The following is an 18,840-nucleotide window of genomic DNA, read 5'->3' on the forward strand; positions in this document are numbered from 1 at the left end:
TTGCTAACGCTAACTAACATCAGTAGTAGTCTTTTTGGTGGTTTCACTATCGTCTCCTAGCAACCACACTGTACGCCTGTACGCTGCCAGCCGGGCTCCAGACGCTCAGCGCTGCCGTGCAGACTTCATTATTAATGATGCCACAGACACTAAACCTTTCGAGAAAAAAATGTCAAGAAAGAAAGACTCAGAAACACTGCAGCTAGTTGTAGGATGATGTCAGGGGAAGGAGCAGCGGCTGTGGATCAGATCAACTAATGGGGCACTGCTGAGAACCAGTTTAAAGGCGGAGTAAGTTACCACATCAACGTAATGTTAGACTGTAAAGTTAGCAAATAGAACGGGAACTGAAATGTGTACTTGCTTTTTGACTGTTCAGTGTTAGTGTGTAGCCTATTTGTTGTAATGCCGCACTCAACATGGTGGAACAATTACTGAGTAAATGAACTCAAGTAAGCTACTGCAGCGTTAGTAGTCTATTTTAAAGTAGCCTGCAATGTAATTTAATTGAGCTTTTTTATTTTTTGCTCATTTAAACTTATATCCTACTTCAAGGGTGGAGGTAATCTTCACTCCACTACTGTAGTTACTTTGCAAATTCAAATTAATTACAAAAACTGTAATAAACAAATCCAAGTATTATTCTTAATAGTTAGAATAAAAAGAGGGTGCACTAACTTACTTGTAAGATTTTGAATCTATGAGTTTTATCTGTGGTATTGCTTGTGGTATTGTAACAGATTTGCACTTCTTTCATCACTCATAACAACTAATTATATTCACCACTCAAGAAGCTACAGTACTTACAGTACAGTTTGGATTACTCATACTGCACTTGAATAGGTCTTCTGCTACTTAATGTACAGTATACTATTACAAAATAAATAAATAAAAATATTGAATGATGTGCATTTTACTTTATTACATTTATCTGACATAGTTACTATACTGTACATACAAATATTACAATAAATATTGATATGTATTATTATTTTAGAATATGGATAAAAAATAAATACCGGTGACTGCAGCAAAATGCACAAGAGGTACTTTTACTTTTGGTAAATGCTGATAACACTTTTAACTATTATTTAAAATCTAGGACTTTTTCTAGTAATGGAGTATTTTTGTATTTTGGAATTTATTTTAAGTAGTTGACTAACATTTCTTATACTGCTGTTTCACACACACTTTCAACCATAAACATCATTCACACATCATTCGGTTTTTGGTGACTGTACAAGTCACGCAAACATTTGACCACACAATGCAAAGTGTGTTAAATAATTGACAGATTAGCACATTTTGATCCAATGTTGTCACTTAACAAGTTGCGTTGCTAAGTGATGAAAACAGGTGCTCCATCCTCCTTCCTTACCCCCTGCCTTGACACAGGTGAAAACAGTGTCCATGGAGGGAGAGGAATCAGATGAGGATGTTCAGGGAGAGGACCTGCCCACTGTTCTCTGGGAGAGGTGCATTCAGCAGAGCATCTTTGTTGATCTCAGTGAGGATGAAAGTCTCCACCTCAGTGATTTTGAGAGTTCTTTAGCCTTACATCTGTCCGAGGCAGAGTCTGCAGCCTCAGAGTCCAGCATCCATCTCAGCGGTGAGTCCTGGAGTCACCTCTATTTATTTTTTTGTTTTTTGGCTGGATGTTAAACTGTCTGTTTTCATCTATCCTGAACTATACATCAATATACTTTCTGAAAAACTCTATAAACTTTTAGCAAAGTTTGCATTAATACAATAGTCGTTCTCTCAGATTCAGAACAGGTTCCTAATATATATATTGTAATGACAAATTATTCACATTTAGAGCTTTCATTAAAACGTGAAATGTTATATGTCCACAAAGTGAATGCAATGGCTTAAAGCAGGGGTGTCAAACTCAAGGCCCGGGGGCCAAATCCGGCCCGTGACTTCATTTTCTGTGGCCCCACAAGAGCTTGCAAAGAATATTATATGTTTATTATACGGTTACATGATGATTTACAGAAGCACGTTGCCCATAAACTACATGTCCCACAATGCATCTCAAATTAGTCTTTTTTTCTCAGAATTTGCCTTTTTTTCTTCGAAATATGCCTTTTTCTTAGAATGTGCCCTTTTCTCAGAATTTGACTCTTTTTTTTTAAATGTTACTTTTTTTGTAAATGTCACTTCCTTTTAAAAAAAATGTCAGTTCTGTTTTTTGATTGTGACTTGTTTTCCAGAATTTGGCTTTTCTTTTTAAATTTTTTTGTGACATGCACACTGAAGCGACTTGCAATTATTTGCCCCAGACTTCTGCTTTCAGACGTAGTTAATTATAAAGTTATTACCCTATCCAATAATAATCCAATGCAGAGGCAATAATGTAATTTAATACATTATTTTATATATATATTTATATATGTATTTTTATAGTCTTAAAGTTACAACCGGCCCTTTGAGTGCAGCCATAATGCTGATGTGGCCCGCGATTAAATTGAGTTTGAAACCCCTGGCTTAAAGGAATCCATGCAACCTTCTATTTTGGTATTTATGTATTTTTTGTTTTTTAACTTACAGGGAGCACAGAGCTGTCACCCTTGGACGTAACCTCCTCAGAGTCCAGTACTGTCAGCAGTCAGAGTAAGAGGGTTGTAGAGAGCAAGACCAAGAGCAGCATATTGCATGTGTCTGCCCAAAGACCGAACACCGTGCAAGATGAGCAGCCATTAAAGCATGAAGAACCAGGACAAGATACCAGTGACGAGGATCAGGATGACTTACCTTATGATGGTGACCTCGGAAGCCTCTATTTCAACCAAACGGCTACCTCTGAGGTTGATATGAGCTCTGACGGAAGAGATACATTTCATTCAAGTCCTGATGTTCCTGGTGTGCTTGAATGTAATACAAGAGATAGAGATGAAATCATTGAAGGCTTGGTTTCTCTTGGGCATAACTCTGAGAAACAAGAAACTTTGTCGCAAGTGGATGCCAATACTGAACGGGAAAACCGTTTGGATGCTTCCAAGTCATTTAAGGTTGCCCCCCCATGTCCTTGTCCTTCAGATATGAGCCAGCTGTTGCTGCAACATTTCTCCCAGGAGGAGTTATTGCGGTCGGGTAGGCTGATCGAGGCGGAGACCCTGCCAGAGGTGTCTCTGCTGGAGAGCGTGGAAGACACTTTGTTTAGCTGGCGTCCAACACATAACAGCACAGTCATTAAGAGTAACCACTCAGAGAGCCCTGCTTGTAGTTCCAAGACCAATCAGAGCTTCTGTTCGGACATGAGGAATGAGAAGACTGCATCAAAAAATTCAAGTTTAGAGGAAAAAGCAGAAAGTGAAATTGATAATGTCCCCTCTGCTGCTTCTGACAGTATAATATCTTGCTCTCCAAGTATAAACTCAGAACAGGGCAGTGGGGATAAAAGTGATGTAGATCTAGAGAATCAGGAAAAGGATGAAGAGGATGATCTGGTTCAGAGAGGCCCACTTGTGCGCACCAGGTCCTTCAGCGACATCAAGTATGGCCAAGGCAAGGTCCATTACCCACTCCCTGACTTCTCCAAGGTAGCCTCAAAGGTAAAAATCCCCAAAGCTCCGAGTGGACCTGTCAAACCTGTTCCTCAGAGTCCCAGCACCATGCACAGAGCCCAATCCTCTCCAGGGATGTTAGATTTGATCAACAGAGTCATGGAAGATTCAATCCAGCCATCTGAGAAGCCCTATGTCTTCAAAGACGAGGACAAACAGACTGCTCCAGCACTGGTGCATCACCTGCAGGTAGAAACATTCAGGATGTAGTCTGCCTTTGGTGAAGTTTGCTTGTATTCTCTCAAAAATGTGCATACAAATAATTCTGTTCATATTCCTTGGGATTAACATTTGAATATTTCCATATGTCTTTAGGCTGAATATGACAAACTTACCAAGTATGCTGAAGCAGAGAACCTTATAGATCAAATGAGAATAGGAACCAATGTAAGTAAAAAGTTGGTGCATTTTTGACTGACCCATATCATGTATGTGCAAGAAATCATTTACAGTTTCAGTAACTTTACGTTTATGGATCTCTTTAACAGGTGCAGCCCTCCTCAGAGTTGATGCTTTATTTAGAGTGTGAAGATGATCATCAAGGAAACTTAGTTGAGGGAAGCCATGTTGGATCTTCGCCTCCTCGCCTTCCCACGTCAGGTACGTCTCAGTGTCGACATCTGATATTATGACAGGACAGCATTATGCAGTGAAGCGTGCAGCTGGTTTCCATAGTGATAAATGAGGTCAGATGACACTTTTCTAGTTGCACAGACCTCTTTACTTTGCTGATGGAGCACTTATCACAATAAAGTGGAAAACAATGGCTAACTAAACATCTTAACACCCAACTGAAATATATCTATGTCACATTTTTAAATCACAACTCGTAGCTGTGTGATTCATGTTTAATTTGTATTTATTTTTTATAGTTCCCAAGACCAAAATTAACAAATTCGAGTACACTGATTAAATATTAGCTTATGTTCTCCATCATTTCATAACCAACTGTAAACCCCTCACACACCATTGCACGCTGTACTCTTTAGTCAACTGGACATCATTATCAATGCGCAGATCACTGCACTGGTACAAATTCATCTATACCGCTATGCTTGGACTGCTGCCCCTCTACATATCCACTTACATATCACACAAACAGTACAGCTATAGCCTACGATCTCAACATTACATCACTCTGTCCGTCCCCTCAGTTCGCACGGTGCTTGGAAAAAAAGCCATATCATACTCTGCCCCCTCGACCTGGAACACACTTCAGCAGGAACTTAAGCTGACCAGTTTGATACCCATCACGGATTTTAAACTCATTTTAAAAAAGCTGGAGAAATCATCTGTGGGTGTTTGCACCTGCTATATCTGAATACCAGCGACGTGCAGTCAGTGGAGGCAGGGGAGGCAGAGCCTCACCTGTCATACTCCAATGTAACGGAAAAACAACTAAAGAAAAACGAAATAGTAATAATAATAAAATGTCTCCACTGATCTGTGTTGTAAGTGTGATTTATGTATGATTCTAATCGCTTTTTATAGTCAAAATCAGCAAATTTGCCGAACTCCGCTACGGGAGCGATGACAAGTGAGGCAGGCACGTGCTCTGCCTCTCATAAACCCACAGTAACTTGCTGGAGCACGGGCACTAATTTAGCGCGGGCACTTATTTTGTGAGCGCGCTCAAGCCAGTTACTGTGGGGTGAGGTGAGGCACAGATGAGATCTGCCTCACCTCAGAATGCGTCACCCCACAGAAACTGGCTGGAAAGCGGGCCCTAAGCGCATGCCTGTTACCATCTCACTGTAGGTCACCAATGTAATGTATGTAGATCCCTTTATTACATTTATCCTCGCCATCCATAGTCTCTAAATAACTTATTTCACAGACTTCCGGTTTCGCTATGAGTGGTCGCATTTTCGAGAGCTCCCGCTTTGGAGGTTATTCCTCACGATTTTTTACATATTTCATCCTCCTGACAATATGGATTATGGACTCCTACCTCAACTCATCAATGAGGCAACATCACTTAGAGAAGGAGAGTAGTGAAAGCAGGGATAAAATGAACCACAATGACTTTTACCTTCTCAACGGCTGGGAAAGGAAACACCTCGCTTTTGGAAGTGCAAGCATTCATGCATTATTAACTGCAAACCCGACGCGAAAGTACTTACCCCCGTCAGGCAAACTAGACCGAAGAAGTATGATCGTCTTGGTCTTATTGTTAGCGGGAGACATCCATCTGAATCCGGGCCCGGTGCAGACAAGAAGCCATTCCTGCAGGCTCGAGGAGCTAGCATCACAACTAGCATCACAACTAGCATCTCTTCCGCTACAGCAACAACTACGCGACGACAACAGAGACCATGGAGACAGCGGAGACCGAGGAATCAACGGAGACTTCGACATTCCCCCGGGGACGCCTCGGCAGACAGAAACGCATGAGGCAGTGACGAGAGGAAGAGAACCGAGATCCGAGGGAACAAATATCCACCATGTTGTTAGCCACCCTGCTAGCATATCGACGGCTAAAGCTACAACGGAGCCTCCCTCCCCCCACCACCCCACCGCTCCAAGCACCACGGCAGGCCGCAAGCCGTTTGCTGTAACGGACAAAGACAAATATCTTCAAGCTGACGACATTATGCATTTAAACAACAAAAATGGACTACATATTTTTCATCTGAACACTAACAGCCTGAGACACAAACTGGCTGAACTCAGGCAACTGTTCATGAACGGTAAGGCAAGCATATTATGCTTTTCTGAGACCAAATTGGACAATTCCATTACAGATTCAGAGATTGAAATTGAAGATTATCTTGTAGTGAGAAGGGACAGGAACGTGAATGGAGGTGGTGTCTGCATGTACATACATAAAGACACCAATTTCAAAAACCGTACTGACCTGCATCATGAAAATATTGAATCTGTGTGGGTTGAAATTCTTTTTGACAATGCTAAATCTGTAATAGTCGGGACAATCTATAGACCACCGGAACAGAGTGACTTTTATGATACATTAGATGGGTGTTTGGCTGATGTGGGGGATGTAGAGACAATTATTATTGGAGACTGGAACACGGATATGCAACGTAAAGACACGTCCGTCTTCAAGTCCTTCAGTAGGATTTGTGATCTGCACGGCTTCAGCCAGCTAATCACCCAACCCACCCGGGTATGTGAAACAACACAAACTACCATTGATCTCATTCTGACCTCTGACAGGTCCAGGATCTCCAGTAAAGGGGTTATAGCATGCGGTTTAAGTGATCATTATATGATATTCTGTACCCGCAAAAAGCTAAAACAAAAGGCCGGCTGTCACAAAACAGTCATATCTAGAGACCTCAAAAACTACTCTAGCGAGGCCTTTAACCTAGAACTGGAGAGCCTGGACTGGTCAGATGAGCTCAGTGGTACACAAGTTGAAGAAACATGGCTTGGTTTCAAAAACAAATTCTCTGCAATACTCAATGATTTGGCCCCCCTAAGAACAACCAGGGTAAAAAATCGCGCTGAGCCGTGGATGCACTCCGGCATACTGACCGCCATGAAAACCAGAGACAAAAAATGCTCTGAGTTTCATAAAAGTCAGTCAATGCTTTCCAAAAGCACGAGCAGTGAACTCCAGGCCCACGTGACTGAACTAAAAATTGAAAGAAACAGACTAAGAAATGACGTAAGCTCCATGATCAAAACTGCCAAAAAGAATTTCATCAATGACAAAACTGAGGAAAACAAAAATAAACCCCGTGAACTTTGGAAATTACTCAATAACCAGCTTGGCTGCAGTAAAAAACTCAAAACGAGATTTTCAAACGTAAACATAAAGACAGATAACAGGCTCATCACAGACAAACTGGATGTGGCCAAGTACTTGAACATTTTTTTCACAAACATAGCCACAACTCTTGTAAATAAATTACCCTCCCACTCAGGGCTTTTTGGAGTAGATCACATCATGACCTACTACAAAAACCTAGGGGTACGCAAAGATGATTTCAGTCTAGCAAGGGTAACAACAGCAGAGGTACTCATTAAACTGAGCGCCCTCAAACCTAACAAGGCCACTGGCCACGACAATATCCCCTCCAAATTCCTCAGAGACACAGCAACCGCCATCTCACCAGTCATAGCTCACATAATTAACCTCTCCATAAAACAGGGAAAAGTACCCAAAGACTTCAAAATTGCAAGAGTAACCCCCCTGCACAAAAAGGGCAGCAAATTGGACCCAGGCAACTACCGCCCTGTTTCTATACTTACCTCCATCTCGAAAGTCATGGAAAAAATAGTATATGAACAGGTCGAAAAGTACCTCGCAGAAAAGAAACTAATCTATGAATTTCAATCTGGCTTTAGAACATCCCACTCCACTGACACATGCCTTCTTTATTTGAACGACCACATCAAACAAGAGGTGGACGAGGGTAAATACTGCGGCATGGTGATGCTGGACCTACAAAAGGCTTTCGACACTGTCAATCACCCCATTCTGATTGACAAGCTAAAAGCAATTGGTTTTGATAAACTATCGGTGAGCTGGATGCAATCCTACCTGGAGGGGAGAGAACAGATGGTGGAGGTAAACGGTACTCTGTCCCCCCCCCTCCCAGTGAGCTGTGGTGTTCCACAAGGAAGCATATTAGGTCCGTTACTGTTCCTAATTTATGCAAATGACATGTCATCAGCATGTGACTGCAACTTGTTCCTGTTCGCGGACGACTCAGCCCTGCTGGTCTCTGACAGGAGCAGATTGCAGGTTGAAAAAAACCCTCAGCTCCGAGCTCGGCAGAATCTGCACCTGGCTCGCCGATAATAAATTATCATTACACCTGGGTAAAACAGAGTCCATTCTCTTCGGTTCGAAACATAATCTCAGCAAATCCGACGACTTCTCAGTTGCAGTGGGTGACATTATTGTCACAAGTAAGAAGGAAATTACATACCTAGGATCTATTCTTGAGGCAAACCTCTCCTGTGACAAAATGGCATCCAATGTAATAAAAAAAGTCAATCAAAGAACTAGATTCCTATACCGGATCTCCTCTCTGGTAAACAAAAACACCCTGAAAACTCTGGCAGGAGCACTCATTCAAGGGTACTATGACTATGCTTGCACGTCATGGTACCATAGCACCTCCAAGGCGCTAAAAATAAAACTTCAAACATCGCAAAATAAACTGGTCAGACTACTGCTTGACCTTTCATCTAGAACCCACCTCACCTCTGCCCACTTTGACAACCTAGGATGGCTTAGAGTAGACGACAGAGTACAGCTACTTGCAATGGGCCTGGTCCACAAGATCCACTACACCTCTATGGTACCCATGTACATGTCAAAATTCTTCCCAAAGGTCAAGGAATACCATGATCATAACACCAGAGGGAGCTCCACAAATCATGTAAAACCCAGATTTGGCACAAAAAAAGGGGAATACACGTTTCGCAATTATGCCACATCAAGGTGGAACGCTCTTCCCACAACTGTAAAGGAAAGTAAAACTATACTTACCTTCAAAACCTCTCTTAAAGAGCACCTTCGGGGGAAAGCATTGCAAAACTGGCCCCGGTAATGGTACAAATCTCAACCTGTCGTACAATGGACAGATTCCCCCCCCCATCTATGTATATACTCGCATTTCAGACTCTGTTACTAACTGTATATCTGTAGACTTGGTATGTCTTAAATGTCCGGTTAGGATGTATTACAACGAAATCTAAAATGAAAATTGTAAATAAGCCATCTGTATGTAAAAAACCACCTGTATGTAAATTGTAAATAAGCCATCTGTATGTCAAATATGTCTTATATGTCTTAAATGATATGATGAATTGGAAATGGGGGACCCTGATGTAAACAAGACGAAAGTCTTTCTCTGGTCTGCATCCCCTTAACAATTGTATGTTTTGAGCTGTACTGTACTGTACCCAATATACAAGCTGTTAATAAACTTTTCAATCAATCAATCAATCACGTATATATGATATTTAGGCTCGCTGGTCTCAATGGCAATGAAAATGCACCAGGGGAGGCAGCCATAACCTCTGCCGCACTGAAGGGGGCGCACGTGAGCCCACAGGTTATTGTTGCTACTGTAATTCTACGCAGAGACGGTAGACGTAACAACAAACTAAACTTTTGAAACTACAGGAAGATAAGGAGGACTTTTACAAAAAAGTAATAGAGATTGTTGTCCAGAAGGATAGCATGGACTTCATCTTCAAGTCAAGGTAAGACCACATTTGTAATGAAAATGGGATCTTACTAAGAAAGAAACTATCCAATATTTAGATTGTGGGTATCCTTTTGTTGAACGGTCTGTTTAAAATGAATCGAAGCATCAGACTAAAAAAACTTTTGAAAATAACCGAATATTTCGATTAAGGTCAAAATATAATATTTGTAAATCTGACTCAGTGAGTCAGTGCCTCACCAGCCATGAACCTCACCGCACGTCACTGCTGAATACTTTCTATGGATTTCAATGGCTACTTTTTTTTTTACGATGTTGTATTTTATTGTTGCCTCTGTGTTTAGTGTCCTGTCTGTCTGTAACTTTGTGTGGTAGTGTTACCACTGACAGGTCTCTCTTGGAAATGAGACATTGTGTCTCAATGAGATTTTACACCTGTATAAATAAAGGCTAAATAAAAAAAAATTAAAAAAAATGTACACTGATGAGGTAAATACAGAATAAAACATTTATAAAAAAAAGTGAGTCCCCTTATCTGTAATCTAAAGATTAGATGTTATAAAGGAAGGTGTAGGGCAGGGCTTCTCAAACTCCGGACCAAGATCCGGATCCGGACCGAACTGCAAATCAATCCGGACCGAACCCTGTGTCCCATTATTAAAAAAAAACAAAAAAATATTTTTTTTAAAATTCGGATTCTGATAAATTAATGTACATCATTGTGTACGCGCGTCTTGTGTCTGACGCATTGTGAGAATGAACGTGCATATATATTTACTTGTGTGCGCGAGCGTGACACGCATTGCAGACCGCAAGTTAACCGCAAGTTTACCTTGACTTTCTAATGCTTCTAATGCCTTTTTTGCCGAGGTTCAAGGCATTGGCTGCAGACAAACAGTGCCATTTCTCCCACTAGTTCAAGCCACCATACTGTATGTATGTATTGAATGTGTGTGTGTATACAGGGGCGCCGTTTGCCGACAGTCAAGGCAGGCAAGTGCTTGGACCAGAAGTGGGCCCCCAAAGAAGGTAGATTAAGAAGGTCCACAGCAACGACAACATGAAACATCCTTTAATTTACTGCAACGACATGCATAGAGCGCCGTAAGAAACTGCTTCTTAATTTCAGTTTCGTTTCTCCGCTCCGGGGGGGGGGGGGGGGGGGGGGGGGTACTTTACTGGCATTGATCCGGACCAGTGACCTTGTATAAAGTTCACAAGTGGACCTTTAATTAAAAAGTTTGAGTACCCCTGGTGTAGGGTTATATGTATTGTCCCAGAGGGGAACATTGTTTTCGACCCAGTGCTTCTGTTGCTCTTCCTAAAAATTAAAAATTAAAAACATCTGACATCATAAAAAGTTGACATTGACAACAATGCTTAAACAATAACCTGTGAGTGCAAAATGTACAGTATATATTAATATGCTGTTTGTTTTGCCAAGCGCCCTTGGGTTTCATGAAAGGCACTATATAAATCAAATGTATTATTATTAATACTGAATATTAGCCTTCCTTTGAATTAAGAACATTTTGGTGAGAAAGGAGAAACAACCCCCCAGAGCAACACCACAGTGGTGACCGCCGCTTCCTCCAGCCAGCCTGAGGAGGGTCCCAGTGACGGGGAAATAATGACTGCAGAGCTGACAGACATCATCAGCCAGTTCATGCAGAACGTAAGTTTGAAGACGAGTCAGGATATTACTAAGTTGCCATAAAATGCACTCAACCATTTATCAACATTCTTCTATTTAGGTGGAAGAATTCAAATTGAGTGTGAGCAAAATGTCAATGAGCACGGCAGAACAGCAAATGGTTAGTATTGTTCCTTTTCAGATTTCTATATGTGAAGTACAGAATATGGTGATGAATAAAATATAAATCGTGTCCCTTGTCAGATGTTGAGGAGCATGATGGAGGCTCAGGACCAACTGGAGAGAAAATACATCAGTAGGAAGGAAGAGCACCGAGCTCTGGAGATGCAAAACTACATGGGCCTGTGTAGGAACGCCGGCACATTTGACCCAAACAGGTTAAAACCACACAACCATCGCACCACTGTGAAAGTGTCAGTATCATTTGTTTGCATCCATTCACGAAATGTGTATGTGTGTGCTAAAACATGTGCAGGTTGGTGGAGGGAGACATTTTCAGGATAGGGATGCACCTTGAGGACATAAAGGAGATGATAGATAAAAACGTGTGTGAGCAGATATCTCCACCCCACTCGTCCTCCACTCCCACACACATGAAGGAGATGCTGCATGTGAAGCCCACTCCTCTCTGCATGCACACACCCTCACCTCCACCATCCCTGCATGAGGTAACCAACTCACAGACACACTCACTGATCTTGGAATCTCAGTCCACCACTCAGTCCAAATATTTCAATAATTATTAGACAGATCGGCATGAAATTGACATTTTTGGCTTTGTTTGAAATGTCACACCACAAAGCTTGGTGATGTTCCACCTGAGGCCTGTACTACGAAGCTGGTTCAACCTAACCTGGATATGTTTGAGTTAGCCGGTTGGCCCAATCCAAAACATACGCGCTCTCGCTAAGCTGTACTACGACGCTGGTTATCAAGTGGATCGCTCAAGCCAGCCGTGTCCTATCTAGTTAGGTGCGCGTTCACATGAAAGGGGTGGTATTTGGAGCATTCGACCAATCTCAAACACGGACAAGCGTACTGACAGCGCAGCGTCATACTTCCTGAATGAAAAGTGAACTTTAATATTAGTCAAATATGAAGAAGTTAAACTTTAAACATCCATGACTTAAACACTTTATCCAGGATAAAAGCCACATAGCTGCACCTGCAAGGTGAATACAGCTGGTAAAAGAAAAAGCGTTTGAATGCGTACATTAACAGGTTTATGAAATCACTGCCCCGTCCAAGACACGAGTGGATCTGACTTTAATTACATTTATCAACTTAATGTGTTGCTTAAAATAATACTTCTGCATACAGTATGTGACACTGTGAGTGTTGCACGGCCAGATACGGCTCAAGAAGCTGACTCAGATAAGGAAATATATGATACATTATGATATGATATGAATGATAATGGGACACATCGACGTCTGCACTCACAGTGCCGCGGACTGTACTTAATGTTACTCTGATCCGGTTACTTATGTTGTGGCAGATATTTAAGTAAGCTTTCTTAACGCTAATGTTATAATAGTCAGATTGCTCTGAAGATGGGAGGTGATATTCTATTCATTTTCACGTTCACACAGTCAGTTGATTTTTGCCGGCCATCTTTCCTGCAACGGCAGTTTTTCTGTATTTCCTCTATCCTGTAATATGACTTGATAGCTTTAAACTCTGCACACGGAGCTCTGATTGGTCAGCAGGCGGTGCTTTCACTGAGTTGATCTCTTAGCCTGCAACCTAACCTCCTCCCGAGGAGGTTAGCCGCTCAGCATAAGTTACCATGGAGATCTAGCCCGCTAAAAAGAGAACCAGCGTCGTAGGACCGGAGAGCCCGAGTTTTCCCTGAAGTTAGCCGGCTAAGCGAAAATCCGGCTTCGTAGTACAGGCCTCAGGTCTGACAGATAAACCGACACATTTATTTATTTGTATTATTTATATGTGAAATGATAGATTTTAAATGCAAAAGATGGATAAGTTCTGACTATTTAAAAACAAAAACATGAATGTTAAAAGGAATTGGAAATAGTGACATTTAACAATATATACAATATGTGTAAAATATGTAAAAAGAAGAATCATTGACACTTTTCTAAATTATTCTAACTGCAAATTGTGTGACTGTGTCATGTTTTAGAGGCCAAGTGCACGTTTTTCTACTGAGGTGTATAAGACGGAGGAAGAGGAAGAAAAAGAGGAGGAAGTGGAGGAGGCCAGTGAAGTCCATGAAGATGATGTGTTACAACAAAGCAGTGAACTCATAACAACGGACATTTTACTGAAAAATAACAGCTACTCCCATTCAAGGTGCTTATTAACATTTTTGAAACAATCGAAAAATATATGAATAATGTAGTGTGCAGAAAAAGTATCTCCCTTGTTTAGGATGCTATATCAAATATCCCACTGTGCATGTTTCACTGTTAGAAGTGTTCCTTGCTATTGATGTTTTGAGAGGTTCTTGCATCTGTGTTTGTGCTCAATAACAGGCCCGTTCTCAGCCTTCCTGTGGGCAGATAGTGTTTCAGGTGCAGTGTTGGTGTTAGGTTCCACACAGTGTTTATGTCTCTGTGTGCAGGTTCTCCTCTCTGTCCTGCATCAGGAGCTCACTGGGCTCTCTGGAAGGACTGGAAGGACAGACAGCTGAAGAAGAGAGAGGCTCTGTCTCGTCAGAGGCGTTGGATCACAGTAACATCTTAGCATACTTGAGTGAAAGCAGCTCATCTTCAAGACTGAGGCATTGGACACCCCACAGGTAAGTGTACCTGACCATATAGAAGTAGAAGAGCTAACTGTTACCCCTTGCATGGCTAATACAAGTAATCCGTCTTGTAATTGCTTCAATGTGTAAGTGAGCTAACTTCACATGTATTTTAAACTTTTAAACAACAAAACTCTCACCCTCCCCTCTCCCTGCTCCACACACTCACTAAATATCTCACTTGTTGTTGCAGTAGTAGCACCCCGGATAGTGTCCTGAACCAGGCAGGTGAATGTGATCTGGGCGAGAGTGTTAGTCTGGCTGTGGAGATCTCGTCTTCCTTCGATGCACCCAGACCCTCAGACAGCCACAGTCCCTCAGAGCCGCCCCTCAACACCTCTTCTGTATCACAGGTCAGTCACAGGAAGTTGATCGTGTTTAAGTTATAGTGACGTGGAGGATGCACTGGCTTCTTTATTTTGACTGATGTGTGGTTTTTCTGGGATGCAGAGGATTGTGAGCCCAGAGACAGACAGTGGATTTGGGAGCTCATACTTAAATCAATCCACCTCCGGACCATTTCAGCAGAATCTGCTCACAGAAAGGTACACATCCATCCAAGTATTTATTCAAATGATCCACAGGCATTATGTACATAGCAATAACAGTTTGATCCTCCCATCTACAGTGTGCAGTCCCAGAATGATGGTTTAAGTAGCTCAGCCAGTGAGGGCTCCTGCTCCAACGTGCAGACAGCCATCCACCCTGTCCCCCAGCGGTGGGCCAGCCCCCACCCATCTGTCCAGACACAGTCCTGTGGTGCAGCATTGGAGCGCTGGGTGGAGAGCACCACCAAGGAGCCTTCAGTCAGGCTGCAAGGTGAGCAAATCTGCCGGAAGGAAGAAGATCTGCTTTTATTTGATCTGGTCAATAAAGAAATGATTAACTCTTTTCAACCACTGACCGAACAGAGTTTGAAAGCAGCCTCTCTGCCCAGCTCCATCACCAAGTATCTGAACCAGCACTGAGCATCACCATGGATACGGAGGAGAGAGGCAGCCCGCTGGACTCGTGCTCCTGCAACAGGTCAGTATGTTAAAACACACAATAAAGTAAATCACATAGTACAAATCTGATACAAGTCTTAATCTTCACACTGCCTGTTTTCATAGTGGACGTCTGCACATCTCTTGTGTGTTTTCATGTGCTTAGCGAGGCTATCCTGGCCTTGCAGTCAGAGGTATCCCGGCTGAAGAAAGAACTGAACGAGGGCTTGGTCCAGCTGCCTCATCTGGCACAGAAGATGGACTATCTCACCTCCAAATACAGGCAGGAGCACAAGTCTAAAACCAGACCCCGGACTCACCACAGACCAGCATGCAACAGGTGAGGAGCGGGTCCTTCGATTGGAACAGAAGGATAATGGGCAATGTTAGGGTGTGTTGATGTAACATTTAGTTGTATTTTACCTTCAATATTTATTGGATAACAATCAGATAACCACAAATAAAAAGCTTCCATGAGATAAACAGATACTGCACAATAGATGCAATTCCAGAATATTCCTTTTAGACAGTTGATCAGACATGGTGATCCTTTTTATTCTTACCTTTGTTGTGTGAAGGCCACAGAGTAACACACAAACTGTGTGCGATCTTAGTTCCAGTGAGGTGAGGATGGAGGACTGGATCGCTTCAGACATGGACCCAAGGAAGAGTAAAGGTACCCTTCTACCAGTTCACACTAATAAGCAAATTGGAGCAAAACACTCCATGTCTGTAATCATGTTCTCTTCAGGTACAGACAGTGGTGACACATCTGGCTCTGAGATGATGTTACAGCTGCAGAGTTCACCTGTAGAGGGCAGGAGAGGCAGCAGCAGTGTGCGATCTGCACCTGAGAGTCAATATAAGCTACATGAGGCGCTGCAATCCAACAGAGGTCAGGGCCACACGTTGTTTGACAGTTCAGGACATCATTAATTTGCTTCTGAATTTCATTTGATGTACATTGAAAGGATAATGAATGTAATATTGTGTCCTTCAGGGTCAGAGGGAAAGGACTCTCGTCTGACCAGCTCCCCTTTAAAAGGAGGCAAGCAGAGAACACAAAGTAAGTTATTTTATGACCTTATGATTATAACGTCAACAGTTTGTTGTCATTGTGATTATTTAATGAAACAGTATGTGCTGTCTTAAATATGAGATTTCAATTGTGTTTTTCCAAAATAAACTAATTGGCATATACTAAAAAGCACAATAACAACAGTGTCCAACAGGGCAGAGATAAAACACAATCCCTAACTTCAAATAAAAAAAGTCATACATTATGCAGTATTGAGTTTGCTTGGAATACATACCGTAGTGCTTTTCATGTCTCTGCTGTTAGCTGCCATCATGGAGAGTTTTTACTCCAAGGGGAGGACGTCTCTTTTCTCCTCTCTTCAGAAGCCTCTTCTCCAGGTCAGCTACGGCTCCTGCAGCAGCCTGCCTGCAAGGTGAGCAAGTGACACAAACACAACTCTAACTGCAAGCAGACATATATTTATCAGAGGTTTCCCACATAAACATATTCAATGATATCATTCTCTCTTGCATTCTGTCCTCAAACTCAGCTATAAAGTGAGGGAGCCGCCGCTGCACACCACGTCCCATCACAGAAAGCGCTCCACCCAGTCAGACACCGCCCTCCTGCCCAGTGATGTGTACTTCCAGAGGACACCGTCCCCAGCAGCAGTGTCCTCAAAGACTATCAGCAAGACAGGCAGACGCAGAGGGAGCAAGGTGAGACATCCCACCTCTACACATGCATGGCTGCTGACTATTCTGTCACACATCCTGTCTGTATACAGGAACATCTGCTGTGTTCCTTGACAAGAAAAGCAAACAATTTGTCATTGTTGTGAGTTTTAGTCCATGCTCAGCTCATGGAAACTTGTTTTAGGAGGAAGAAATGAGCAGGACTCTGGACCAGGCTATAGAGGTGGCCCGCAGCATGAAGAGGACCACCGACCGCCTGGCCAAGAGGCTGTCAGCTGACCTGGCAGAGGCTCATCTCCACAGTAAACTGCACAAGCAGCCACGAGGGGGCAGGAAGCATCGCCACAACAAGAAGAGTTCAGATCAGTTTACTCTGTGATCATCAATCTGTACTGTGTGTCTTTGTGGACAATTCATTGTTGGATAATAAGTTATTTAAAGAGGTGTTTGTGTTAAGTTATTGTTTTTTTACATGGTTGTATGTTTGTTTATTTATAATTTCATTGGAAGTCTGAAATCACACTGCAAAAATTAAAAATGTAAACCTTTGTAGAGTGCACTTTTATTTATGAATTGCATTTTATGTTAAACATGTTTACATTGTTATTACATGCCTTAATGCCACTTCATTATTTTTAAGGAAAAGCATCCAGCATCTCATTTATTTTCACACCGGGAAAAAAACCAATGTCCAACACAAGATGACTGATATGATGCAAATGTGACCTCTAGTAAGGGCCCAAAATCGGACAAACAGCAGAAGAAGCAATAAACATAAACCCTGTTTTTTTATAATCCGTCTTTTTTTCAGTTCTATTTCACCTGCTTCCGAACTATTAGATATCCAGTCCAGTCAAGCTGCCAAAGGATTAGGACATCTATTTAAATCAAATTAAAACCAGGTCAGATTTTCTATCTTACATTTCAGGAAAATCCCTCTCTGTCGTTATTTCAGATGAGTGTCCTCATAGCTGCTATGCTGATGTGACACCTTAATGCGCTGGCCTGTGGGTGCTGCTGACACAGTGTCTGCTTACTGAGTTTCTGTCGGAGGGCTTTGTCGTCTCACAGCCTGCTGGTGCCGGGCTGACTTCAGTTTTTGTTTGCAGGTGTCTAGTTTCCCTGTTGTTCTGAGGGGGGTATCAGGGAAAAAGACGTGTCCAAACAACATTCCTGACCTGCTCTGTCTGATTGTTTAAAGTACAGGTGATATTCTCAGTGTTCACCAACCTGAAGGCCACCAGCAGGGCAGAGTAGTCACAGTGAGGGAAGCGTTACCAGGGCAGTCTGATATTTAGACACAAATACACAGCAGGAAGTGTGAGACAGCACCAGGTCACTGTCTGGATCAAGGATTTTAGTGTGGTTTATCTCATGTTGAATGTGTAATAACCATAGACTGTATATATAAAGGTAATAACCCATTTTTAATGTACACAAAAGCTGCAAAGATTTTGTTTTTTACGTTGATTAAATGAATCGCCTATTTTGATGGTTGATTAGTCAGTTTGAGTTTTATTTTTGGAAAAAAAAAAGCTTTTTAAATATGAAGAGATTTACGTCACTGTACCCAGGAAGAAACAAATGGAAAAAAAGAAATCTCCAACGAGGCGTTCTGGGGCAGCATAGACAGGTCTTTTCTGTGTTAGAGTTTTACTCGCTACAGGGTGTACTTTGAGGGTTTGTGACTCTGCAGACCGTTTACATGCATAAAAACCTTCATAACACACAAGGGGATGGGTAATAACCAGAAAAGCATGACATGGGACCTTTAAAGGAAACGCTGTGTAGTATTATAGTCATTTCCAAATGACTTTTAATACAAATAATGATTGTTATTTGCCTTCGTGAAACCTGACTGCATGCCACATAAAACTTTCGGTTAGCCTTTTCACCTCATATCATGTTTGCAAATTGCGTGTGTGTGGTGCATGTTTGTGTTTGTGTGAAGCAAAACATGTGCCCCTTACAGTAAATGAGACAACAAAGATAGTTTTCCCCA

At 42.0% G+C, this 18,840-nt stretch overlaps 1 protein-coding gene across 4 annotated transcripts; it reads left to right on the forward strand.

The window, feature by feature from the left end:
* The first annotated feature begins 123 nt into the window (after positions 1-123).
* Positions 124-17,380, forward strand: LOC117488384 (microtubule organization protein AKNA-like). Of its 4 annotated transcripts, none has more exons than XM_034137232.1 (22): positions 124-291; positions 1,396-1,609; positions 2,554-3,758; positions 3,885-3,956; positions 4,058-4,169; positions 11,245-11,393; positions 11,473-11,532; positions 11,616-11,749; positions 11,848-12,040; positions 13,516-13,685; positions 13,957-14,133; positions 14,333-14,492; positions 14,590-14,684; positions 14,768-14,958; positions 15,051-15,165; positions 15,292-15,465; positions 15,704-15,801; positions 15,877-16,020; positions 16,126-16,191; positions 16,468-16,576; positions 16,694-16,862; positions 17,023-17,380. In XM_034137232.1, exons 2-22 carry the CDS (start codon positions 1,411-1,413, stop codon positions 17,215-17,217), a joined length of 3,987 nt encoding a protein of 1,328 aa, XP_033993123.1. In that variant the 5' UTR covers positions 124-291; positions 1,396-1,410; the 3' UTR covers positions 17,218-17,380. The 4 variants fall into 4 exon arrangements, with proteins under 4 accessions (XP_033993123.1, XP_033993125.1, XP_033993124.1 ...); XM_034137234.1 differs by having other exon boundaries at positions 15,740-15,801; XM_034137233.1 differs by having other exon boundaries at positions 14,336-14,492.
* The last annotated feature ends 1,460 nt before the right edge of the window (positions 17,381-18,840 follow it).

This window comes from Trematomus bernacchii, unplaced genomic scaffold (genome assembly GCF_902827165.1).
Source record: "Trematomus bernacchii unplaced genomic scaffold, fTreBer1.1, whole genome shotgun sequence".
In the NCBI taxonomy this organism is placed as follows: Eukaryota; Metazoa; Chordata; class Actinopteri; order Perciformes; family Nototheniidae; genus Trematomus; species Trematomus bernacchii.